At 43.4% G+C, this 26,463-nt stretch overlaps 1 protein-coding gene across 1 annotated transcript in view; it reads right to left on the bottom strand.

Annotated features, from left to right (window-relative positions):
• The window catches only part of LOC121291052 (hippocalcin-like protein 1), a 127,995-nt gene that overhangs the window by 35,594 nt on the left and 65,938 nt on the right, over nucleotides 1-26,463 (bottom strand). The window contains exon 3 of the mRNA XM_041212073.1: nucleotides 3,176-3,573. Within this exon, the coding sequence (XP_041068007.1) occupies nucleotides 3,176-3,553 (378 nt within the window). The 5' untranslated portion in view covers nucleotides 3,554-3,573. The remainder of the gene's footprint in view (nucleotides 1-3,175; nucleotides 3,574-26,463) is intronic.

Below are 26,463 nucleotides of genomic sequence, written 5' to 3' on the forward strand. Positions count from 1 at the left end.
CTCCTCATCTCTGCAGTCAATGGAAAACCCCTTATTTTTAAACAGTAAGCTCTAGTTCTAGATTCTCCCAGAAGTGGAAACATCCTTTCCATCTCTACCCTGTTAAGACCCCCCAGGATTTTATGGGCTGTATCTTCCGGTTGGCGAGCAGGGGGGCGATGTGTAAAATGATGCAGGGTGACATCGGGCACGCGTCCTGAATTGGCTGCGTGCCCGCCGAACTGTCAAAGGCCTATTGAGGCCATTAAAAAAGTAATTAAAACTGATTAAAGGACCCGCCCGTCCAATCTTAAGGTTGGCAGGCAGGCGAAAAGCCATGGGCGGGTTGAGGTTTCATGAGAGTATTAAAGTTTGTAGGAAATGTATAAGTAAAAGAAATTGACATGTCCCAGCTCATGTGAAAGTGATACATGAGGAGACACGTCAATAATTTTTAAAAATCATCTTTATTCAATGTTTGATACCTGAGCCAATCTCCCTGGGGCAGCACTTTGCCTCAGGGAGAGCTGTGCGCTCTTTCATACGCATGTGCGAAAGAGTGCATTCCCGTCTCAGGGAATCTCCCCCGCCTACACAGGAAGTGCATAGCGCTTCCTGGCGCACGTCACGCTGGGTGGGCCTTAATTGGCCCACCCATGTAAAATGGCGGTGCTGGGAACCCGCCGGCTTGCGTCTGCTCCCACACAACCCCCCAACTTGGGAAGTTCCTGCCCTATACGTTTCAATCAAGTCACCTCTTATTCTTCTAAACTCCAGCTGATACACGCCAAGCCTGCCCAAACTTTCCTCATAAGACAACTCTCCCATTCCAAGTATTAGTCTGATTGAAGTTCAGGGAAGGTTTACTAGACTTCAATTAACTCATTCAACTTAAATTTAACTTCCTTCAACTCAATATTGGGAGGAACAAAGCTATTTACTTTGGTCACCATTCTTCACCATCAGCCTTCAACTCCTTCCTTCTCCCTGACAACTGTCTGAGGGGGAACTAGACTATTTGCAAACTTAGTGTCATTAACCCCAAGATCAGCTTTCAAGCACATATGCTTACCATCTCCGAGACTGCCTTTTCCACCTGTTACATCTTGCTACTCCATCCCTGCCTCAGCTCATCTGCTGCTGAAGCCCTCAGCCTTGTCTTTGTTACTGCTAGACTTGACTATTCCCAAGAACCCCCAGTTGGTCTCCCACAATTTATCCTCTATAAACTTGAGGTTATTCAAAGCTCTGCTGCCTGTGTCCTGTAATGCAGGTCAAGTCCGGTTCTTCATAATTTCTGTGCTCACTGGCCTACACTCGATCCCAGTTGAGCAAGGCCTCAGTTATAAAACTTCCATTTTCAGTTCCGTCCATGGCCTTGTCCCTTGCTATTGCTGCAATTGCCTCCAGCACCGCAACAATCAGAGTTATCTGCACTCCTTTAACTCTGGGCTCAAGTATCTCTGATTTTACAGTGCTTCACCACTCATGGGCCATGCCTTCAGTTCCCTAGTCCTTAATCTCTGAAATACCTTCCCTACATTTCTCCACCTCGTTCCTCATTTAAAGATGATTCTTAAAACCAAGTTCCTTAGACTGAACATTTGGTCATCTGCATTAATACCTGCTTATGTGGCTCAGTGTCAGATTTCTGTCTTATATATTGCATGTTTTGGCATGTTTTACCACATTAAAGTTACTACATAAGTGCAAGTTGTTTTTGTTGCTAGCCCATAAGCTCACAATTCATGCAATCAAAGTTCACTTGTGAAGGTATTTATCATCACATGTCTGGTGAGTCATATAATATCCCTGTATACCGTGCGCCTAGGTATTATGTGACACAAACTTTGGAAGTACCCTTCACCTGCAGCAACAGATTTGTCAGAAGTTGCTCTGTCAGAATACATTTCTTCGCGACACCATAGAACAACTTAATGGCAATTAACCTACTAAAAAGTAACCGAAGTTTGGAAGGTCTTGACCTCATTCCTGGTAAGCATTGGCAAATTGTCCCTCATTCAGCAATCTCATTCAAAGGTTCATGTGGGAAAGGAATAAAAGTTCACACTGATGCTGTGGAAGAGATCCTCAGCAGCTGAGGCTAAAGTACATTGTTCAGCGGGAGGAAATGGAGTAGGGTTGCCAAAAATGTATTCCTGGAGGTTTCATCACATGAATTGCGCCCTCGCTTTAGCCATTAGTTAGCCAACACATCAATCCTTGTGATGCACTGCCTTCCTACGCCAATTGGAAAGCAAAATGATTCTTTACCCAATTGGATGATGCTTGACTGTCAGCCAAAAAGCCTTTTTTTTTTTTAACCCCATTTTCAATATTTTTATATCTGGTAAAGAGAAATGTTCAAAGAAAATGCAGAAATAAAAACACAATCTTTTTTAATGTTCCTATGATTTTTCTCCAGGGTTGCACACAGGAGTACCTGGAAATTGATCTTCAATTCCTGGAGACTCCAGACCAATCCTGGAGGGTTGGCAACCCTAAAATGGAGACTTGTCTGGCAATTCTTGTACTATATACCTAAATTGTTAGTGCTTGACATTAACAATGGCTGACAAATGTGACCGGCCTCCTTTGTGTTGACGAGGACACAATTAACCCATTTTAAAAAAATAAATTCATATTGGATTTTGTGTATGTACTTGCAGTCATATTAACATAATATCAAAGAGGGCAGTTGCATATCCAGTTCATTAAGCACCTCATGACTAATTTGTGACAAGGTACAGTAATTATGAGAAATGAATGAAAACAGAGCCCAGTGTCTGCTTGCACACACCAGATGGAAAAGTGCAAGAGTGACATTAGAATATTGCTACCCACAAACCAGGATCAGTTTAAATGTAAATACAAAAAAAAACTTCTGACATTTTAGAGATTTTGGGGGAAGAAAAAATTCTTGTACAAATTAAAATTTACAAACTGAAGTATTGGCCTCAGATCTATGTACAACGAGCGAAAAGATGGACAAATAAAAGTATCCTTCTTCATTAGGGAATGACAGAAATTTGGCACAACCTTGGGCAAGGGACTTACACCAAACATTCCCTGAAGATGGAAAGGAAAAGCTGAAGAGAACCAGACCTCGATTTTCCCAAATTGATTATTTGCGACACTTTCACACACCCATATCTCTGAATGAACCTGTACAGAATTGGATCATTAGGAACCCTACCTGTACAATTTCTAGCATTTCATCTCGACTGATGTACCCATTCCCATCCAGGTCATACATGCTGAATGCCCACTTCAACTTCTGCTCCAGCTTGCCACGAGATGTGACACTCAGCGCAATAATAAATTCTCGAAAATCGATCGTTCCATCAGCATTGGTGTCAAAGGTGCGGAACACGTGCTCTGCAAATTTGGAGGCGTCGCCGTAAGGGAAGAAGTTTGCATATATTTTCTTAAATTCATCAACAGTCAGATTTCCACTTGGGCAGTCTTTCAGGAAACCTTTGTACCATTCCTGGAGCTCATGGTCAGTGAATTCTGTGTTCTCTCGAAGATCCTGAAGGACTTCGGGGCGCAGTTTACTATTCTGCTTACCCATCCTGGCTTGGGTGATCACACCTGGTTAGAAAGGGGAAAAGGAAACAAATTTAGTCAACTCGATGCTACAGAGGTGCATTGGTCTGCTGCTGTTTAGTCGACATTCCCACTCAAATACTTGATATAACTGGTGTGTATGGACTGAGCAAGCTGGTACTTATCCAGACAGCAAGGAGTAGAATGTTTAAGCGGGAATTACTCATGGCTGAACCACTACACCTGTGAAACCTATAAGCATTGAATACAGCTACAATTTTAAATGCATATTTTAATACAAAGGGTGGAACATTGAGCATCTCTTTTGATTATCTGCAAGGATTTTTGTGGGTGTCTGCATTTAGTTTTGTGTAACATGCAGCTCAAATGCAATTGGTGCTTTAAACTGATTTTCCAGACGCTGTTCTTCAACCAACGAGATAAGAAGTTATAGGCCCAGAATTTACCGTCAAAATAATGGCCTGGACAAATGACATTTGCTGTTATTTATGCACAAATGGTACAGCAACTTCAGATGAGGGGCAAGGTAAAGTCAAGACATCCAGGAGTCAGCTTCATGAAAATGACATCTCCCTATCAGCTCACTTTTGAGATATACTGAATGGCATAAAGTTATTGTATTTGTGCGTTAGATAGAAACTAAAGGCAATTCAGAAAAGTGAATACATGTCACTCAAAGTCTAAGGGCTATTTAATGAAGCAAAGCATTAATTAATGTCAAATTGGACTTTCTAGCAGTGAAAATTAACTATTAAAAGAGTGCTGTCTCTCCTTCAGGTTTTAATGGTTGCTGTAGATCTTAAGTGTCAATGTTAAATTCTACATTTAAAAAAATTTCCTTTTTGTCTTTTATCCCTCTCTCTCAATCAAATCTTTTGTGTTCTCTCTATTTTTCATGTATCTGATTTGACATGGAATTGTAAATTAGAATGGGTGATTTATTCTTGGCTGTTTATTTCTCAATCCTTCAATCTGATTGGTTAAGTAGTATACAGTTGTTTAACCTAATCAATCAGGTGCAAGATTCCTGGTTTCTCTCACCATGAGTTAACAGTCTGGACATCCAACAACTTGCTTTGCAAAATTTAAAAACTTAAATATTCAAGGGCAAATCTAACCAGTAGCAGGTGCTGTTTGATGCCCTGGAACAACAAATTATGTTCCATTGTCTAGATGTCTATCAACAAATAGAACCATCCATACAACTCTTATATTTAGCTTTGGGCCAGGTGACCAGAAGGAATAAGAACATAAGAAATAGGAGCAGGAGTAGGCCATTCAGCCCTTTGAGCCTGTTCCACCAGTCAACAAGATCATGACGTATCTGATGTGACCTTAACTCCACTTTCCTGCCTGTCCCCTATAACCCTTCACAATCAAAAATATGCTTAATTCAGCCTTGAATATATTCAATGACCCAGCCTCCACTGCTCACTGGGTAAGAGAATTCCAAGTACTAATGATCCTGAGAGAAGAAATTCATTCTAATCTCTGTCTTGAGATAACCCTTATTTTGCCCTGATTCTAGATTCTCCCATGAGGGCAAACATCCTCTCAGCATCTACCCATCAGGCTCCTTCAGTCATGTATGTTTCAATAAGATCACCTCTCATTCTCTAAACTCCAATGAGCAAAGGCCTAATCTGTTCAACCTTTCCTCATAAGACAACCACTTCATCCCAGGGATCAACCTCGTGAATATTCTCTCAACTGCCTCCAAAGCAAGTAGGTCCCTCCTTAAGTAAGGTAACCAAAATTGCACACAGTGGACTCACCAATGCCCTGTACAGTTGTAGCAAGACTTTCCTACTTTCATACTTCATCCCCCTTGCAATAAAGTACTTTGGGTCTTGGCCATCAACATTTTTTCTTAAAAAAAATCTTTATTTTTTTGAAAAAGAAAGTGTGGGTCTACCTACAAATGCTGCTTAGGTATTGTAAACAGATCAAAAGAAGCAAAATCCTGTTAGTGACAATATTCCTCATCTTAGCAGGTAATGGATGGGCAAAGCCCTTTCAAGGTATACTGAGCCTACGCAGACCTCAGAATGCCCAAGTTTGGTGATCAGGTCATCTGCACAATGTGCTTGCACTTGTGTTGGGGAATAGAAAATGTTTGGACAACAGTACCCAGAAGGCTTCCAGGCCCAAAGTCTGTAGGCGAGCCTGCAAAAGACAGTTTCACTTAGGTCCCCCCATCACCTTATTTCCCGACACCCTCAGACCCAACAATATTAATGTCCAGACACAAAGCTTTATCGCCTCTTTCGGTACCCCTCCAAATGAGCACCCTTGGTGTAAAGGATCTCTGCCTCCTCTTTCTTTTCATAATGCCTAGAGATTAAGCCCCAGGCCAGATTCAGTGGAATAACAAGGTAGTTTGATTCTGATTTGACTACAGTCCGACCACTTTCGAATATCTGTCAATTTGCATTATCTGCTGAAGAGACGGTTGGCTAGTTTTCTCCTTCATATTGAATAATGAGATTCTGCTGTGGAAGTGAATTTCTAGCTCATTCATTTTAAGTCATTTGTTGAAAACTGCAGATTTGTTGTACCTATTCCTCCAGTGGAATGCATCTTGTTGAGGTTTAATCTGCGTTTGTGTGTACAAATGACATTTGAAGATTTCTTATTATCCGTTCCTTCTTCCCATATTTTGGGATGTATGGATCAAAATAACCATGCGGCATGTACATAAATCCACCTTCCATATCTTGCTCTCTCTCAGACACACACACACACACACACACACACACACACACAAAAATCCTGATCCAGACTAAACCAGTGGATTTGCTCTTTATTCTTACAACAGATTAAAGCATAGATTATCAAGTTGCCATGAGAGAAGAGATGGATAAATTGGTTTAGGTCCCTGTACAGTGGTGATTAGAAGGTAAGATTTGGCTTGCATCAACAATACATGCGATTGGTTTGCATACTGTTGAGCACAATGCCCTGCTTACTACTTACTCATCTCACACAATTATAAGGAGATTTATCAGGGGAGATCAGCCTGGGCTTTATGCCTTCATGCCCAAAAAGGTGGAATGTCTAGTTCTAAGAATTATGTTTGGCTGACTGCTGTAATTTGAATATTCCTTAAATATTTGAGTTAAAGCTGAAGTTCACTTCCTGGAGCTGATAATCCTTACCATTCCTCACAGTAGCACAACAAACATCACAAGCATCTTAAGAGTTAAAACGAGGCTGCTCATTGGCTCAGAGTTCTCAGTGTTACAGTGCACGATCCAAGATTTCAAAATTCATTGCAACAAATGCTCAATCAAGTCAGACTTTGTTTACTGACATTATGATCCCAAAATTTCACTTTGCATTAAATATGTGCTTTGTGAAGTCCCATTGCAACATACTTGAATCCTAGGGTGTAATTTTATGTATAAAAAAACTGTCATGGGCTTTTTGTACTATTAGTGCTTAATGGCACTGTACCACAAAGTTGCTATTTTAAATTCATCAATGCATACTGTTTAGAAGTATCATTACCATATTTAAATAAGTATCTATTCCATCAGTGAATCAGTCATGTTTAAATTTTTTGAACTAGCATCTCATTTCAGAATAGAAGTCCTATTTTCCTGTATGATTAACAAAGCACCATGAAGAAAGAGTTATTTGGCAAACATTTTTTGTTTAAGGAGAAGGGCTGTGCACCATTTGGTTGAGTTTCACAGGCAGATAGCACAATAGTGATATTTGATACAATTTATGTCACTGTATTGTAATAGAGATACAAAACAAATTTCTTCATGCTGATGGCAGCTTTCTAGAATTATATAAATATAATATGTACTTTAAAGTTTTATTTCTCAAATTAACTTGACACAAAAACTATGGAGTAATCTTCCCATCCCGGATAGTACCTTAGCAAAAAGACACAAGGTTGAAAGACTTTGTACAGCATTTTTTACGACCACAACACATACCAAAGCTCTTTACAACCAATGAAGTACTTTTGAAACAAAAACAGAAAATGCTGGAAAAACTCAGCAGGAGAGAGAAACAGAGTTGATGTTTTGAGTCCGTATGACCCTTCTTCAGGTATAGTCATTATTGTAATGTAAGAAGCACAGCAGACAATTTGCACACAATAAACTCTCAGAAACAACAATGTGATAATGATTAAAAACAAAAACAGAATTACCTGGAAAAACTCAGCAGGTCTGGCAGCATTGGCGGAGAAGAAAAGAGTTGACGTTTCGAGTCCTCATGATCCTTCAACAGAACTGTGATAATGATTTCTGTTTACCTCACGATAATCTGTTTTTCTGATGCTGATTGAGGGATAAGTATTAACGAGGACTACCCTGGGGAGAACTAACTTGCTCCCCTCTGACATAACACCACAGGATCTTTTTCAATCGCATGAGAGAGCAGATGGGGCCTCAGTTTAACATCTCATTCAAAGGACGATGCCTCTAACAGTACAACACTCCTTCATTGGAGTGTCAAGCTCATTGGAGTGTCAACTTTGATTGCAGTGCTCAAATCCTGGGGCTGAATTTTCACCTCAGCATGTAGGCACGCGCCTGACACACACATGCGTGAAATAGTGTATGATAATGACGGGCAAGTGTCCCAACGTCATTGCGCATTTGGGGGGTATTTCGGTCGGTGGGCGCGTGCGGGAGTCGGCACCGTGCCCGTCGACAATTAAGAAATCTGTTAAGCCCATTAATAAATTAATTAAATTGAATTTTTCCCCGCCCGTCCAACCTTATGGTTGGCGGATGGGGGAAAAGGCCAAGCGGCCTTTTGATTTTTGAGGAAACCTCATCGCGGATGGGACGAGGTTTGCGATGTTAATTAAAAATAAAATAGAAATTTTAAAACTCATTTTCAACACGCCTTTGCTCATGCATCAGTCACGTGAGGGGACATGATTTCCTTTTTTAAAAAAAAACTTTATTTTTCATGCGAAAAATCTTCAGCCCCCTGAAGCAGCTCTGTGCCTTCAGGGAGCTTTCTGTGAGCGCACCTGTGCACGTGCGCTGACTTCCACTCTCGCCCTCCTCCACCTCCCCAGCCAGTCAGCGCTGAGCGTTTCAGCACGCGATTCACGTTGGCTGGCCGCTAATTGGGTGGCGGACTGTTGAGCAGTCGCTCTCGGGCCTGCCCACCCAACGAAGGGAATATCCTCCCCCAGGGTGGGACTTGAAACCACAGCCTTCTGACTCAGCTGACAGAGTGCCACGAGCTGACACCCGACTCAAACAAAAACATCTAGGTGGAGCACAGGTGATGCTACCCTGTCCCCCTACCCAAACACTTCAATCAAGAGGGTTTTTAAAAAAATATATAAAACAGTACCAGGCAATCCTGACAGCTGTTTAAACAGTACAGTTGTTACCAATGACTCAAAGAATTTTTAATAGAAGCAAATGGCATAAACCAAAGGCTATTTGCTTAAAGCATGATGTATAAATCAACAGATGTTGTAGGCTGAAACATTGCTATCCTATTATGTGGGCCTTATCCAAATACCCGACCACAACAGCCATCTGAAATAATTGGACAGCTCTTTACAACCAGTGAAGTACATTGGTTGGCACTCCTTCCACCACTGACAAACAGTGGCAGCAGTGTGTGCCATCTACAAGATGCAGTGCGGCAACTCACCAAGGCTCCTCAGACAGCACCTTCCAAACCCATGACCACTAGCATCCAGAAGGCCAAGGACAAGGCTATGGTTTCAAGTCCCACTCCAGGAGGAGGATATTCCCCTCAATTGGGCGGGTACCAATCAAGCAGGCTGCTTTGTCCTGGATGGTGTCAAGCTTCTCGAGTGTTGTTGGAGCTGTGCTCATCCAGGCAATAATTATTTTGACTTCATGGATTTTAAATTCATCAGCATCTAATGCCAGTTAAAATTAGCAACACATGTTTTACCAAGGCCAAGAAAATGGAAGGCCAAAAAGAAACCTTTTTAAATTTTCAGACTAATCTCATGAAATTAAAATCTTTATAGAACTGCAGCATTGCCAGGGCTTAAATATATCCCTAACGAAGAATAGAAACCAGTGAAGCATACATACAACCTAGATAACTAGTAAAAGCTGACCAATGACCTCAAATAAAGCTGAAGCATGTCCACGTAAATGTCAATGACATGAGAAAACAAATAGTTACAAAAACATTGAGCAACAAAAGTGCAATGAAAACTAGGTTTACCTCTTAAGCTGAATGTATACTCAATACACCTTTACTCATATTGAAGGAAATAAATCAAAATTAATACCTTATGACAAATCATTCAACACAATTTCTAGCAGTTGGAATTTATAATGAACATGGATCTTATTAAAAATCTATTACAAGGGGAAAAAAATGAATTTCCAAATGGCACATAGAGAATAGTTTAATTGAAAATTCACCATTTGGGAATTAATAATTTGTCTTTATATTTAAAAACTTCATTAAGTGCTGGCAAATCATCTACAACAGGGGAAAAAAAAATATTTTTTTTTTTAAGTGTCAGCCTTGGCTCATTGGTAGCACTCTGATCTGTGATACAGAAGGTTGTGGGTTGAAATTTCACTTTAGCACATTTAGCCTGACACATCAACTCAGTCCTAAGTTAGCACTGCCTTATGCATGAGACATCAAACTGAGGCTCCCTCTGCCCTCTCATAACATAAGCAATCCCACTAGACTGCCTGAAAAGAAATACCCCCTAACATTTATCCCACAACCAAGGTCACTAAAACAGATGGTCTGATATCTCATTGTCATTAGTGGAACCATTTTGTTCACAATGTGGCTATTGCGTTTGCCGATGCTACAGCAGCAACTACATTTTAAAAGTTGTTCATTGATTGTAAAGTGCTTTGGGCTATTCCAAGATTGTGAAAAGTGCAAGTTCTTTAATAAGAACCTAGTCAAATTGTTCAGTCAAGGAGACCCTGAAGCACATCTCTTAAAGTAAATTTAGATACAAGGTGGGGTTGAGTGATTTATGGACAGAACATTTTGCTCTATGTACTAACATGCCTAACATCCCTGTAGAATACACTAGGGTTGAGACAAAAGTGGAAACTGCAGGAAACACACAGCAGGCCATTCAGCATCTATAGTGAACATGTATGTTGATGTATTGTGTGTGGTCTCTTCAAAATGGTAAAATAAGAGGCATATGAACTGATGGGCAGTTCTGGTAAAAAGTCAATTTTCTCTCCATGGATGGTGCCAGACCTGAGTATTCCCAGCATTTTCAGTTTTTATTTCAGATACCCAGCATGCTTTTGTATAAACTTTACGTTGATTTTCTAATGCTGGTTATTCTTTTTGCTACATAGTTTTGAATAGCATTTTATAAGATGTCCAGGGATCATTAATTAGACGTTAACTGTTGAATTGGAATGTTGATCCTTTTCATTGCCATAGAATTCTAACAAATTACTGAATCATAGGGTACATACTTAGTATGTGCATCAGTTTAGATTCTGAGTTCGTAGGCTCACTGTAATTGTCCTCCCCTCACACATCCAGTTCACATAAAATGGGTGGTTCGAAGCGCTTGTATGCTTTATAAAATGGTTAACTCTGATTGAATTAAAGAGGGCCCAATCCCATCATAAGGTTCAACTCACATCTGTGGAAGATTCTATCTTGTTGCTAAGCGCAACAATGCCCAGAAACAGATGTGGGAAAATGGTGTCTGACTGAGAAATCACATTCAAAACAGGACTTTGTTAGAAATCCAGACCAGCTAAAATCTCGCCCTTGTTCGCGATGGCAAAAGCAGGCCATTCCCCATCAAGAGTCACAACAATCATGCTCAAACAGCGCATTGTCATCATCAGGCCATTGGGTTATTGTGAGCAAATGTGGCAACTTCTAATTCTATTACATGTGAATTTACTGACTTTTTGGGCATGATATTCTTCATTTTAAGCCATTGTTTTAAAATGGCTACAAATGTTAAATTCAGTTTTTATTGCAAGGGATAATGGAATTTTTGATAACTGAATTTTGTTAATCCATCCATTTTTCTGTGAAAATTCCTTAAAGGTCCTTTAACTTATATGGTTAAAACTGGAAAAGATCTTTCACCTGTTTCCTTAGAAAAAAGATAGGCAATGTGGTCTCTGGTTTGCTGATGTAATGTTACATTCCGATTGTGATGAAACAAAACGTGGAGTATTCTCTATTGCGTAATGTGAGATGTGAAGGCACAAGTTAATGTTCCTGATCCAGTGATTCCAGTGGGGAGTCACATTCGAAAGGAATGCAGGTCAGATACAAGGATACTGCAACATCAATTCTCAGCCTGGATTTCCATCTTTGGGGTGGTTAGGGGGAGTTGGGAAAATTCACAGTATTGGCCCGCCCACCTTGGGGGAGGGTGCCTGCCAAGATGGGGTCTTTGTTGCTGGGGGCCAGGTGCGAGCTGGAGTCAGGCCAGCCAAGCCAGGAAGAAGTGTGGAGGCAGCCATAGGAGCACCCGGGTGCCGAGGCGGATTGTTTAAAAGGCCAGCCTTGGTGCCATGGGACTTTGTCCCAGTTATGAAAAACACAAAGGCCTCATCCCTCATTCCCACCATCCAAACACTCACCATGACACTGCATGCTCCCACCCACCCCATTATGTCCCCTCATGCTCCCTAGGCTACGGTCTGCCCTTCCACCCACCCCCTCAGGTCCCACATGCCCTTTATGCCAAGCGCTGTAACTTCAATGCCTATTGGTTCTTCAAAGTGTACAGTGGTTCAATGAACACCATAGTGTATAATGGTATGTGTAAAAAACAGCTTTGAGAAAATGCCAACCATTGATAAATTTCTCCTATGAAAGAAAAGTCTGGATGGCAAGCTGATAAAAGCATCAACCATCCAGGCCCCTTGAAGTTTCACCAACCACAAACACTTGAAACCACTTAACTTCTGTCAATAAACATTGTGAAACTGTCCCAGAGATCAAAGAGCCTGAGCTGTCAGTCAAACAATGTTTCCTCTGGGGAGCTGGTGTTCGTATAATTTAATAGCTGTCAGCCAGGCCTCATTATGTACACTTGGCTGAGAGCCCAGGCCTCTATTAGAATAATAGAACATCTGCTCTCCCAAGAAAACATTATTTGATTGACAGTTCAGACTCTTTGATCTCTGCAGTCAATTTCACAATGTTTATTGACACAAGTTAAGTGGTTTCAAGTGTTTGTGGTTGGTGAAACTTCAAAGGGCCTGGATAATTGCCACTTTTATTAGCTTGCCATCCAGACTTTTCTTTCATAGGAGAAATTTATCAATGGATTACAATTTTTCAAAGTTTTTCTTTTTAAAACAGATCCCACGATACATTATGGTATTCAGAAAGTGTACAGTGAGTCAATAGGCAGAGAAGTGTAGGTTAGTGTAGGGGCCATAGAAGGTGGATGGGGGGGGAGGTGTTACTTGGCATAGGGGGCATGAGGGGACATAGGAGGTGGGTGGAAGGAAGAACTTGGCATGGGGGCATGAGGGGACATGGAGTGGGTGGTAGGACAGAGCTTGGAATAGGGAGCATGAGGAGCCTGACGGAGAGACGTAACTTGGCAAAGAGGAATGAGGGGAACAATTTGAACTTACCTTTTAAAAAGGTCCCCACATGCACACTGGAGTTCATGACTTCAAGTGAACCACAATTTTTTAAAAACCTGGCCCAACTTCATGAAAATTGTGGAGGGGTAGGAGATACCTATCTCTGCAATGGAGCCGCCCAGGTTGGGAGTGCAGGCTGCGAGCTTCTGACAAGAAGTAGCCCGCACCATTTAAAGGCACTCCCAAAAATTAAGTAGTCCAGGAACGGGATTGGGAATCCTGGAATCAGGACCTCACCCACCGCACCACCCCGCCCCCATCATTTTAAAGGGCCCCTGAGTCAATCCGACTCGATGAAAATCCAGACCCTCCAATCCACATCCCTTTAAAGAAGGCTCCACATAGGGAATGCTGGGTGTGTGGATTTAACCTTATATGGCTGGAGCACGTGCATCACTGATTACAGTCAAATTTCCTATTTTTATATCTACCTGAGCTATATTAATGTTTTAACTAGGGCATCAATTCACACAAGCTTCTTCCTGGAGAGAAATTGAGCTCAGTACACACATCAACTTCTTTAGAAGAGATAGAAATCTATTCCTATGCAAACTACTTCTATCATGGCTGAATCGTTCCATTATTGTTATTATGGGTTAAATGGAATGTAAATATTAAGATGACAGGATAAATTGTTTTTAAAAATGTTACAGCTTTTACTAGCATTCAACTTAGCCCTGTCAACTGATTCCTGCAGAGGTGGAACAAGGGTGATTTCTTACCAGCAGAATAGTAATTATTTTTTGGATAACCCAGATATTGGGTACAGTTGTACTAGAGCAGACAATTCGTAAAAATAAAAGTGGGTTATTATGAGGACAATGAACTAATCTCTCTTCAGTTTCCCCAAAGGGAATACATCCCTTGGTTTGGCCAAATTATTATGTTGCGCTGGGAATGACTCCCCCTTTTGTGAGTAACCATGGTGACGAAATTTTGAAAATGCCAGCAGAGGCATGAGTAGTTCTTCATGAACAACTTCTAATTAAATGGACTGGGCAGAGTCTTTTCATAGAAACAGTAGCTTGAGAGAGAGTGATACAGAATGAAATCCAGGTTACTTCAGTTGACTCAATTCTTGTTCACAAAAAGAAAAATCACAAGAGGTAATTTCAATGAAATGGCACAGCCAAACATGACTAGAACATTAAAACGTTTTCACAAAACACCGAAGTAACTGTCAGGATGCATGTGATCAATACTCAAGTGCTGTATAAACCATGCAATGCTTGGTCACTAAGGGTGGTACTTAACGCCCTCCCCTGCAGTGGGTTTAGTGGTGGGGGGGGGGACATTTAATCAGGCAGGGCGACAACCCTGACATCTTCCCACCTCCACCCCGATTAAGTCCGTGACAGAGTGGCCTGTGGATGGCCTTCCCACCCCTCCGCTGATTGAAAACCTTAAAACGCAATTAATGTCCACTTAAGGGCTTCATCCTGCTGCCACTACATTAATACCAGTGGCGGCTGATGGAGAGGTGGCTCACCATGCAGGGAGCATGACCAACATACCTATGCAGGGTTGATGTGGGCCCCTTGGAAGGAGGGGTTCCCTTTGTTCAAAGGCACTCAGTGACTGATCATGGGAACCAGCATCAGAAAGGCTTGGGGGTGGGGGGGGCCTACTGAGAGCCACTCCCAAGCCCATGTTGCCGACCGCTCTACCCCATCTTGCCATAATGCACCTGTGGCCTGGAATCTAGTGGTGAGACTCGGCCTCAGGTAGGTAGGCGTGGCGCAAGCAGCAGGCACTGCCATTCGGTAGAGCTGCCGACATCTGATTGGCCAGCAGGTCTCATGGGCGGGAATCCTGGGGAAGGCCCGTCACTGGCCTGTCAGGGCACATGACTCAGTGGGTCTTCCCGAAAAGAGGTCAGCTGTCCAGCTGGCAGGCGAGACCGCAATGACCTCCACTGAAAACTGCCCTTAGTGTTAGTGTGAACTGTGGTTCAGTAGGCAGCACTCTCATCTCTGAGCCACAAGATTCTGGGCTCAAGTCCCACTCCAAGGGTTGAGTATAAAAGTCAAGGTAGATGGTCCAGTGCAGTGGCAGCGCTGCACTGAAGGAGGTGCTGTCTTTTGATGCAGATATTAAGCCGAGGCCCCGTTTGTCCTCTCAGGTGGATATAAAAGATAGCGTGGTGCTATTTTAAAGAAGAGCACAGGCATTATCCACGATGTCCTGACCAATATTTATCCCTCATTCAACATCACAAAAAATATTCTGATCATACTGCCTTTTGTGGGATTTTGCTGTGCACAAATTGGCTGCTGCTTTCCTGATGTTACAATAGTGACAACATTTCAAAAGTGCCTCATCATCTGTAATGTGCTTTAAGATGTCTGGTGGTTGTGAAACATGCTATAAAAATGTAGTTTTTCTCTCTAACAAAGCAGCTCAGGAAGAGTAGTATTGTATGATGGTTGTGACTGGCTAAGAAATGGTTGCGGAGACATAGGGCAAGATTTTCAGGTCGTCAGGCGGGTGCGGTGGGCAGGCCTGGGAGTGGCTGGGAAACAGTCCACCACCCGCAATCAGCCCCGCCCATGATTTCACGCCAGCTGGCCAATCAACAGCCAGCCAGCATGAAGGGCGGGCTGAGAAGCTCAGCGCTGCTGGGTTGGGGGCTGGAGGAGGGCGAGCGCTGAAGTCTGTACGCTTTGGGGGGATCGCGTAATGAAAGCTCCCTGAAGGCAGAGAGCTGCCTCGAGGAGCTGAAGAATTTTAAACTCAAAGTTAAAGATTTTGAAAGTGGGAAAAACATGGCTCCATATAGGACTCACTCACATGAACATAAATATTATAAAGATTACGTCAAAACTTTAAAAAAATTAATGTCGGAAACCTCATCCCGCCCGTGGATGAGGTTACCTAAAAAATCCAAAGGCCGCCTGGCCGATTCACCCGCCCGCCAACCATAAGTTTGGATGGGCAGCGAGAAAAGGCAGTTAATTGAAACTTTAATGGCTTTAATAGGCCTCTTAACTGTCGGCGGGCGTGCTGCTGACTCTCACGCGCACCCGCCAACCGATATATCACGCGAGTGCGCAATGACGTCGGGACACTCGCCCGAAATCATCGCACACTATTGTACACCGATCAGGCCGGGCGCCCGCGGGATATAAAATTCTGCCCGTAGATATGTCTGAATTTTAGACTCTCCTGGACTCTTGGTCATGTGACTCTCTCTTACATCATTATTTGGGTGGTACTGTTTCTCCAGCCCCACATATTAACTCTTTCAGCCCTGAACACCCTAATAGTTCAAATACTGGTTTATTGTATGAAGATAACTATTTACAGATATACAAGGCTAAAAGAGGGTAGACAGTGGTATAATGGTAATTTCACTGGGCTATTACTCCAGAGGCCCAGACTAATGCTCTGGGCACATGGGTTCAAATCCCACTGTGGCAGCCTGTGAAATTTAAATTCAATTAATAAAATCTGGAATTAAAAGCTAGTCTCAATAATAGTGACCATGAAACCATTGCTGATTGTTGTAAAAACCCATCTGGTTCACTTAATACCCTTTAGGGAAGAAAATCTGCCATCTTTACCTAGTCTGGCCCACGTGTGACTCCAGACCCACAGCAATGTGGTTGACTGTTAAATGCCCTCTGAAATAGCACAACAAGCCACTCAGTTAAAGGGCATTTAGGGATGGGCAACAAATGCTAGCCTTTACAGTGATGCCCACATCCCATGAAAGAATAAATTAAGCCGTGAGCTTTCTCCTGCTGGACTCTTGGCCGTGTGATTCTCTCTTACATTATTATGTGGGCTGCACTGTTTCTCCAGGCCCACACATTAACCCTTTCAGCCCTGAAATCCCTAATACTTTAAATAGCTGCCCTGAATTTAAATGAAGCAGCACATTCTACTGCTCGGGGACTGTTTGCAGTGGAATATCAAAATTTCTTAAACCAAACCTATTGAATTAATGAAGTCTTTTTCAATGGGAGGAATTTTAATTTGGAAAAGTAAATTATAGTCCATTCCTCTTAATGATATAAAAAGGTGGGGATTTTAAAGTAAATCTTGGTCTTGCATGAGTCAAAGATTGAGTACAGCAAATCCACTAGCTATATGAGACCAGAAGCCCGAGAACGAGAATGGTTAAATAAGCTTTACATAAAGGTATACGAAAGGGAACATAATATGCAGCATATAACTGCAGAAGTAGCGCAGGTCGATAATTTCATTATTTGCAATGTAACGTTGCATCAGCCATAATGACCATGATCGCACGTTCATGTATATATGCATTGTTACAATAAAATTTCATTTACAGGTGACATTTTATGTCATGAGCACAGGGCTCATATTCTCACTTTGACCGTTCTTTAGGAATGTGAGCAAGTCTGTGATGAAGGCATGTACGAGTGTTCCAATCACAATGCTTTTAATTTGGACTGTATTGACAATCAGAAAATTGTTACTTGCACTATGCCAGAATGAAGAAAACAATTCAAGGTTTTCAAATCACAGTAAAAATCAGTAATATGGGAGTTCCATTTTCAGGTAAATAGGACCACGCCATCCAGGACCAGTTCAGACTAAGTTTTACTGGCACCCATCATTACTAAGTTTTTACCGGGGCAGAATTTCCCGGTCGGTGTGCGGAGGTGGGCCCAACACACTGAAATGTAAAATGACATGAGATGACGTCGGGCGTGCATCCCGACATCATTGCACGCCATCACGGTATTTCGTTCGGTGGGCGTGTGTCGGAGTCGGCTGCTCAGCCGCCGAAATGTCAACGGCCTATTAAGGCCACTAATAAATCAATTGAAGCACTTGTGGACACTGCCCGTCCAACCTTAAGGCTGGCGGGCAGGCGGAAAGCCTAAGCGGCCTTCGCATTTTTCAGGAAACCTCATCTGCGAGTGGGATGAGGTTCCCTGAAGCTTTTATTAAATAAATAAATTTCCACAAATATGAAAATGCGTCGCCACTCATGTGACACAGGTACGAAAGAGCACTGACCCCGATTCTCCCTCCTCCCTCCGCCCGCACAGGTAGTGCTCTGAACGCTACCAGCCACACGTTACATTGGGTGGGCCTCAATTGGCCCACCCGCATAAAATGACAGCATGAAGCCGAGCTCGGACAGCGATCAGCTCCCTGCCCGCCTGCCATAGGAACAATCCTGGCCCTGGTTTTTCCTTTTGGGCGAGATCTCAATATGGTGTGCCACCAAATTGGGAAAGTACAAAAAAAGCTTTGTGTCCTTTACCCAAGGCTGAAGCATATGCAAATAAACAGCCCAACCACTGTCCTGTCCAAGATTAGCTTGCTGACTGCACCCGGAGAAATAAGGGTGGGATTTCCTGCCAGCCCCAACCAACAAGGCCAGTAAGGTATCTAAATGTGGTGTCATCTCCTGACCCCACATTAAATGGAACCAATCAGCGCCAATGCAACATCTTCATCCACACCATCCTTCCTTCAAACCTCAGTGGTGTTGTTCTCATTTCCGGATGGTCCCCTTCCCACATTACCAAGGCTCCCGTCCAACCATCTCCCCCAACCAGCACCTCCAACCCAAGACTGGACCCTCAACCCCAAGTCCAGTGTTCCCTAGTGCCTCAATCCCTAGACCCTGATCCCCTGATTCCAAGCCCAGTCTTCTTCAACCTGACCTCCTTACCTAGTGACCCAAGGGCCACTGCTACACCAGCAATGGTACAATTTTTCACAAGTCTTGGGTCCAATGCCACATCAGCTCCATTACAATGAGGTCAGAGGCTCAATATATTGGGAGGTACAGGCCTCACCATTAAGGCAAAGGGAATGTGCAGGATTGACAGTGATTGTTGGGGGTGATGGGGATGTGATGAATTGAGCTGTGATTGAGGATTGTGGTATAGTTGGGTGGATATAACATTTAAAAATGCAGTCACTGACCCTGACCACCAATCTAAGGTAACTGCACCTTTTGTGGTACTGCATTCAGGCCCTTGGGGCTTGAATCCTGACATTAACCTCTTTGGTTAGCTGTTCACAATGCTTTTTGAGCATGTGTCTGGAGGGCTTTCTGGCTCCCTGCAGTTACAGGACATTCCCCCCTTCTTTTCCCATCTCTCCCACCATTTCAGCAGCACAGCATCCGAAAACCTTAGAGCCCGAACCATGTTTCTAACATTATGCAATTTTTCACAGGTCAGATTTACTACCTGCATGACTGTCAGCATATAACCACTCAGGTATTGATCCCCTGCTCATGCACCCAACCAACAAATGTGATTAGCACTGGTTGGATGCTTAAATCAATTAAACCAGCAGGCAGCACAGAGTTGGCATGCTACCTGTGTTGCAAACAATGGGTGCACGACTAGTGCCCATTCTTGGGGGCCATTGAATTTAGCCCCCTGTCTTAATTTACACAATAAATGGACTAGCTTATGAATGCTTTCCTGATAGTAACTGACATTTGACCACATGCTGCAGAATTCTGATGCCCATCAATTACAATACTCTAAAGCTAGACTGAATAGCATAACCTGTGTGTCAAAACACAGTGCTTTTGCAGCAAGAATGAGTCAGAAGGCAAAACTAGTTAGAACTGGTCAGGTCTAGTTTTCTCAGCCGCATTACCAAACAGTGGCACAGCAGAGTTAGCTGCACTCACCTGCCAGTCAGGCAACCTCACACAGGCACTGCCCACCCAACAGTTCAGTTTAAAGCAGGACTGCATCTCTCCGCACTACAGCTCCAGAGACCCTTTGAAAAATACAAGGATGTTGCTGCGATAAAGCACTGCATTATTACATTAAAACCCTCCCTCAATTTATATAGCTCTACACTCAAATTCCCAACCATCTTTTCTTTGACCCTTATTTCATCTCAACATCTCAGTGGGCATTGATTTGCTAATTCACACCCTCTTCACCACCTTTGATGCCATTGTCCCAACTAGAACCATTTTTCTCTCTTTCTCCACCTAATCATTCCCCTGTGGTTGTATCCCCCATCTCTGCTCCCTCATCTCTGCTCTCTTAAGTCCAAGAGGTGCAAACTTGAATATTTTTGGCATATTTGGAATATTTAACCATTCATCACCAGATCTGGCTGGACTACTTGAAGCAATATCAGGCAATGCTCTCCATCAGTAAAAGATCATCCATGAAGGCAAAGATAACACCTGATGATCTCTTCTCCATCACTAATCGCTTTCCGAAAACACCTTCCCTTCCAACAAAAGGTGCGATGAGCTCATGAATTTTTTTGTGAAAGATTGATTCCCATCCATTATGTTGCCATTGCTGCTGCTTCCCTCCCTTTTGCTAGCTCACCAGGTCTAAGTTCTTAGATTACTCCTTGCCCTAAACCTGAATTCACATTTTTCTCTCCTACCTCCCCTCACATACTTTCAGAGTTTATTTTGTTGATGAGACCCACCTCTTGCCTTTTAGCTCCACTAACCTGCTGACCCACCTCCTTTCCTGACTCCCATGTGAGCTGACATCATTAATGGTTCTCTCAAGTATGGCCACCCTGTATTTCAACTCTGCTGACATCACCCATCCTCTCAGGAAAAAAAACCTTTAACTCATCAGCCCTTGCAAACTACCTCCATCTCAAACCTCCCTTTCTTTTCAAAAAGTCTTGAACGTGTTGTGACCTCCCAAATCCGTACCCATCTTTCTTGGAGCTTCTTGTTTGGATTCCTCTAGTCAGGTTTCTGTCCATCACTGCATTGGCTCTTGGCAAAGTCACAATTAGCATCCCCTGTGGCTGTGACAGTGTAAACTCTCTTTCCTCATCCTCCACGATCTATCAGCAGCCTTTGACACAGGTTACCATGGAATTCTGCCTCAGGGCCTCTCCTCCGCTATCTGGCTAAGTGGGACAGCAATTATTTGGTTTCATTCTCTTCTTTCCTGTCACCTACAGTGGCTTCTCTTCTCGCTCCCACACACTCATCCCTGATGTCCCCCAAGGAACATTGCCTCCAGCTAAAAATTGGAAAGACAGAAGTAATTGGGCTGAATTTTACAGGGTCACTCCCCCTGGCTAAAATGTGGGTCTGGGGTGTGGTGGGGGGGGGGAACCTGCCCAGAACTCCAATGGCTGCCCCCCCAGAGAGCAGTGTGACTTGCTTTAAGGTGAGACTTCCGCCCCCTATCCCAGGAGGAAGTCCCATCTTAATTGTCAGCCAATCTGATTGGCTGGCAACTATGTCATTCCAGCAGTGCGGGATGGGCGCCATGGCCATTGCTGGGGCTTTAGACAGTCTCACTGTGGTGAGGGGTGTGAGCGGGGTGCGAGCGGGGTGCGAGCGGGGTGCGAGCGGGGTGCGGGGCCACGTTCAAGAGGCCAGGAGAGAGAGTTCAAGGGGGGAGGAATGACCTTGGTCGGGGGAGGGGGTGCCTCCCAGGGGGCCCCCCTACCGCACCCCTTGGCCATCAGCAGCTCTCAACAGCTAAATCTGCTGGGGTTCCCATATGACTTGGCCACCCCTTGCCATGGGTCAAATGCTGGTGATGGCAGGATGAGGCCCTAAGAGCTTTAGTAGACCCAAGGATGGTTGAGCTGTCTTCACTGATGCGGGGGTCGGTGGTGTGCGGGGTGGGGGGGAGTATAAAATCTAGCCCATTGTCTTCGGTCCATGTAACAAATCTGCTCCCTTGCCATCAATCCCATCTCTCTCCCTGTCAGCTATCAGAGGCTTTAACAGGCTCTTTGCATTCTTAGTGTTGTGCCTGACTCCAAGATGATCTGCTTATCACAAATCCATACCGTCACTAAGACCATCGATTTCTGCCTCTATTACAGCACCCAACTCCACCCCCACCTTATCTGCTGCTAAAACCCTCCTCCGTGCCTATTTTACATTAGGCTTGATTATTCCAACGCACTTCTGGCCTGCCTCCCACTTTCTACCCTCGGTAAACTTCACAATCACTGAATGGTTACAGAATAAAAATGGGCTTTTGGCCTTTTGTGTTTGTGCTGGTTCTCCAAAGGAGCAAATTACCTAGTGCCACTCCCTGGCTTTCTACCCCTAGTCCTGCACATTCTTCCTTCAAATAATAGGTCAATTGCCTCTTAAATGCCTCAGTTGAACTTGCCTTCACCACACTCTAAGAAAGTGCATTTCAGATCTCAACCACTTGTTGTGTGAAATAGTTTTCCCTCATGAATTCACTGCTTCATATGCCAATTATTTTAAATCTGTGCCCTCTCATTCTCGATCCTTCCATCAATAGGAACAGTTTTCCCCATCTATTCAGTCCAGACCTCTCATGATTTTGAGTAACTCCATCAAATCTACTCTCAACCTTCTCTCCTCCAAGGAAAATTGATAGATCCAAATGGTTAAAAATGGGGGCTTCATAGAATTTCCCAAGATCGGCTGATAAGAATAGTTCTATTGGATGGATGCAGAACGTACGCTAGCACTAAGAACAGAAAATTGCAGCTAAAGAGAATTTATAGGGCAGGCATCCATTAAAGAGAAGTGCCTGGATAGGGTGACAGAAACATAAAGAACCTTCAGAAAGGCTTAAAATGCATTTAATGAGTGCTTTTTGCCAATGCTGAGGGGGAGAGGAATAAGTGGCAGGCGAAAATGGAGTGAAGAAAATCCACATTGCCACGAGTGATAGCGTAGTGTGAAAATTTATTTTAAAAATATTTATGGGGAATATTGAGTTATTCTGGGAAGAAGGATGTGTGTGTGTGCATGTGTGTATGTGTGTGTGTGTGAGAGAGAGAGAGTGAGAATGATTTGTTTAAGTGAAGGAAGGTTACTAGAAGACAGGTTGTCTGTGGGGTTTAAAACATGAAAAGGATAGAGGTATTAGGTTTGAGGTACAGGTTAGGTTAGATCTAACATTTGCATTTTTAGATAAGTTGAGAGCTTGTTTGAATATTAAAGAGAAATCAAAGGTAACAAGAAACAAGTTTGCATCTTCCGGGAGTTCCAGGAGTAAATAGAAAAGGGTATATTACATTTTATTGACCTGAAAGCAGAGACAAAATAGAAACATGAAAGATTTTATATTTGGAAGGATTTGAGTTTCAAAGAGGTGTGAGAACAATGGAACATGAGATGAAAGTGGGAGATTATATATATATATATATATATATATATAGTTACTGTGGAAAGCGTAAGGGAACTGGGGGCTGTTAGCTGCTAACTGGTAGCTGTGGCCTCCAGACTGGGAGAAAGATGCAGTTTGAATCAGCCATCCAGTCAAGCCAGAAAAGTCTTGGACTACAAAAAGCAGTCTTGTTCTGAAGTATTGGATTTCTGTAACAGAGTGGAAGAGAGTTGCGTGGTATGCCTTTATTAAAGCTACAGCAGTTTGCCTTGGGTAATATTACAGGGTTTTTTATGGGTCTGACCAAGTAGGGAATCTTTTGGGGGAATGTTTTGTAAGACTAATTTTAACTGTGTAACTGTAACCTTGTGTTCTTAAGTTTTCTTTTCTTCTTGTTAATAAAGCTTTTACTTTTAATTTTTAAAATCCTAAAAGTGTTACTGGACTTCTTGCTGCTGGGGTCATTATGTTTTCTTCTTGTTTTCAGAATACAAACTAAAAACGGTATGGCCCGTAAGCCAAGTTATCCTCTGGGATTTGGTTGCGCAGCAATTAACATCGACTGTGGTCATAACTGTAGCCAAGAACCTGGTGACTGCTGAAGCAAATATGACAGTGCACGAGATGCTTACAAGGCAGGTGGTCCACCACTCCATGGCACCATCCCCATTTGTCAGCATTGCATCATGGCTAAAATGAAGCCAGGGCAGGGTGAAGACAGCAGTCGACAATTACAACCATTGATTTCATCAGCCCTATGCTTCAAGGTAGTTGCAAATGTCCTGTGGTAAAAAGTACAATTCTGTCTCGAAGAACATGACAAAGTAGGTCATTCAGCCACTCAAACCAGCTCTGCCATTCAATTAGATCATGGCTGATTGTATCTTGGCTCCAAATCTCTTGATACCATTACCTAACAAAAATCTATTACTCTCAGTTTTGAAAGCTTGGATTGTCCCATTACCCATAGCCTTTTAGGAGAGGGAATGATAGATTTCTACTGCCTTTTGTGTGCTTGGCTCCTATAAGGTCTGACTCTGAAGTTAACTAACAATGGCCCCTTGTTCTTGATTCCCCCACCAGGGCAAATGGTTTCCTTGTGCCTACCCTTTCGAATCCTTTAAACATTTTAAACATCTCGATTGAAACACCCCTCAGTCTTCTACACTCACGGGAATAGAAACCAAGGCCTGAATTTTTTTCACGTCAGGTGGGCTCGGTGGGAGCGGGCAGGATCGGTCGCGGAGCTGACCAGCGCCCGTGATCGGCTCCACGCCACATTTTACACTGGTGGGCCAATTAAGGCCCACCCAGCGTAATACACGAGCAGTAGCACTCAGTGCTACCTGTGCAGACATGGTGGGGGTGGGGTGGGGGGGAGGTTGGGAGAGTCAGGGCCAGCTTTCTTTCACATGAGATGGGACATGTTTTTATTTTTCAGTAAAACTTTTTAGTTAATTCATAAAAGTTTTAGGAAACCTCATCCCACTCTTGGAATATTCCTTGGACAGAGAACGCAATATGATCAAAATGGGCTAAATTTTGGTAATAGAGATTTTTACTCACATCTCTGATTAGGTTTTCCCCATGGAAGATCCAGTTAAAAGCAAAATACTGTGGATGCTGGAAATCTGATATAAAAAACAGGAAATGCTGGAAAAACTCAGCGGATCTGGCAGCATCTGTGGAGAGAGAAACAGAGTTAATATTTTGAGTCCATATGACTCCTCATACGGACTTGAAACGTTAACTCTGTTTCTCTCTTTCTGTTTCTCCAGGCCTGTTGAGCTTTTCCAGCAATTTTTGTTTTCATTTTATATTAAGATCCAGTGTATGAAATCCTGGCTGGCTTAATAGCAGACTGATGTGTAAGCTGCAGAGCCTGGAGCCAGTAAAATGAGTCATTCACATCAACGTGAAGCCCATTACCTACTTCACAAACCAATTCATAAAGAAACTTAAAAGTATTGGTCAGCTAGACTGCTGATAACTAATTCTATTTTAGGTTTAAGGTCAAGAAAATGGAAACAATGCTAAACCAGGGTTACTGCTGCCTTTTAAAAATATGGAGGGCACGGATTTCGGGTTGGGTGGGGTGGGCTGGGAAACGGTCCACCACCCGCGATCGGACCCCAACCAATTAGCTGGCCGGCCAGCCTGAAACGCCGCTGAGAAGCTCAGCGCTGCTGGGGTGGGAGCGGGAGGAGGGCGAGTGCTGAAGTTGGCGCAGGGAAGCGAGCAGTGAAAGTTCCCTGAAGGCAGAGAGTGCCTCAGGGAGCTGAGGAATTTTTAAATACAAAAATAAAAGGTTTGAAATTCTGAAAAAAAAACGACCCCACATCAGTCTCCCTCGCCTGAATATAATAAAAGTTCTGTCAAAACATTTTTTTTTAAATTGACAAGCAGACACCCCATCCTACCCGCGGATGAGGTTTCCTTAAGAATGCAAAGGCCGCCCTGGCTGATTCACCTGCCCAACAACTGTAGCGTTGGACAGACAGTGAAAAATCTCTCTTAATCAATAAATTAATGGCCTTAATAGGCCTCTTAATTGTCGGTAGGCGCGCTGCTGGCTCTTGCGCATGCCCGCCAACCAAAGTGTCGCGCGATGACATTGGGATGCTTGCCCGACGTCATCGCGCGCTATTTTTATGCCCGATCGGGTCAGGCGCGCCCCCGCCCTCCCGTGGGATGTAAAATTCTGCCCACACAAGATTTTTGCACACAAGGGGCAGAATCTTCTGGGTGACGTGCCCCACACTTCAGCGCTTAAAATGACACGCACTGACGTCGGGCGAACGTCCGGATGTCACCGTTCACCATCGTGATATCTAGCTGGGTGGGCGCACGATGAAGCGAGACGCGCGCCCCGCCATTAATTAAAGGGATTGGTAAGGCCCTCGACTTGGCAATCGACTCCGATTTTGAGGCGCACGTGCGATCTTCGGCTCGGCGCAAGGGCGCTCCGGGCAGGCGGGTAAGTGACAAAACACAGGATATATGGGCTCAGTGGGGTTGTCAATGTTTTATGGGAAGTATTTATTGCAGAAAGTATTTTATGCTTGCCTGTGTAGCAGCTCAGGACGAAGTCCAGCAGCTTTCGCTGTACTTTGAAGCTTCAGCTCAGCAGTCTGCAGTCAGGAATCTTTATCGGGCCTGCAGCTTTCCGGAGGCCTCCATTTAGCCTGGGTATGGGTTCTGACATCTCCACTGGAGGCAGCTCCTCTGAGGAGGAAGGGAGGATTGGAATAAGGAGGAGG

The sequence above is a fragment of the Carcharodon carcharias genome, chromosome 19, assembly GCF_017639515.1.
Source record: "Carcharodon carcharias isolate sCarCar2 chromosome 19, sCarCar2.pri, whole genome shotgun sequence".
In the NCBI taxonomy this organism is placed as follows: domain Eukaryota; kingdom Metazoa; phylum Chordata; class Chondrichthyes; order Lamniformes; family Lamnidae; genus Carcharodon; species Carcharodon carcharias.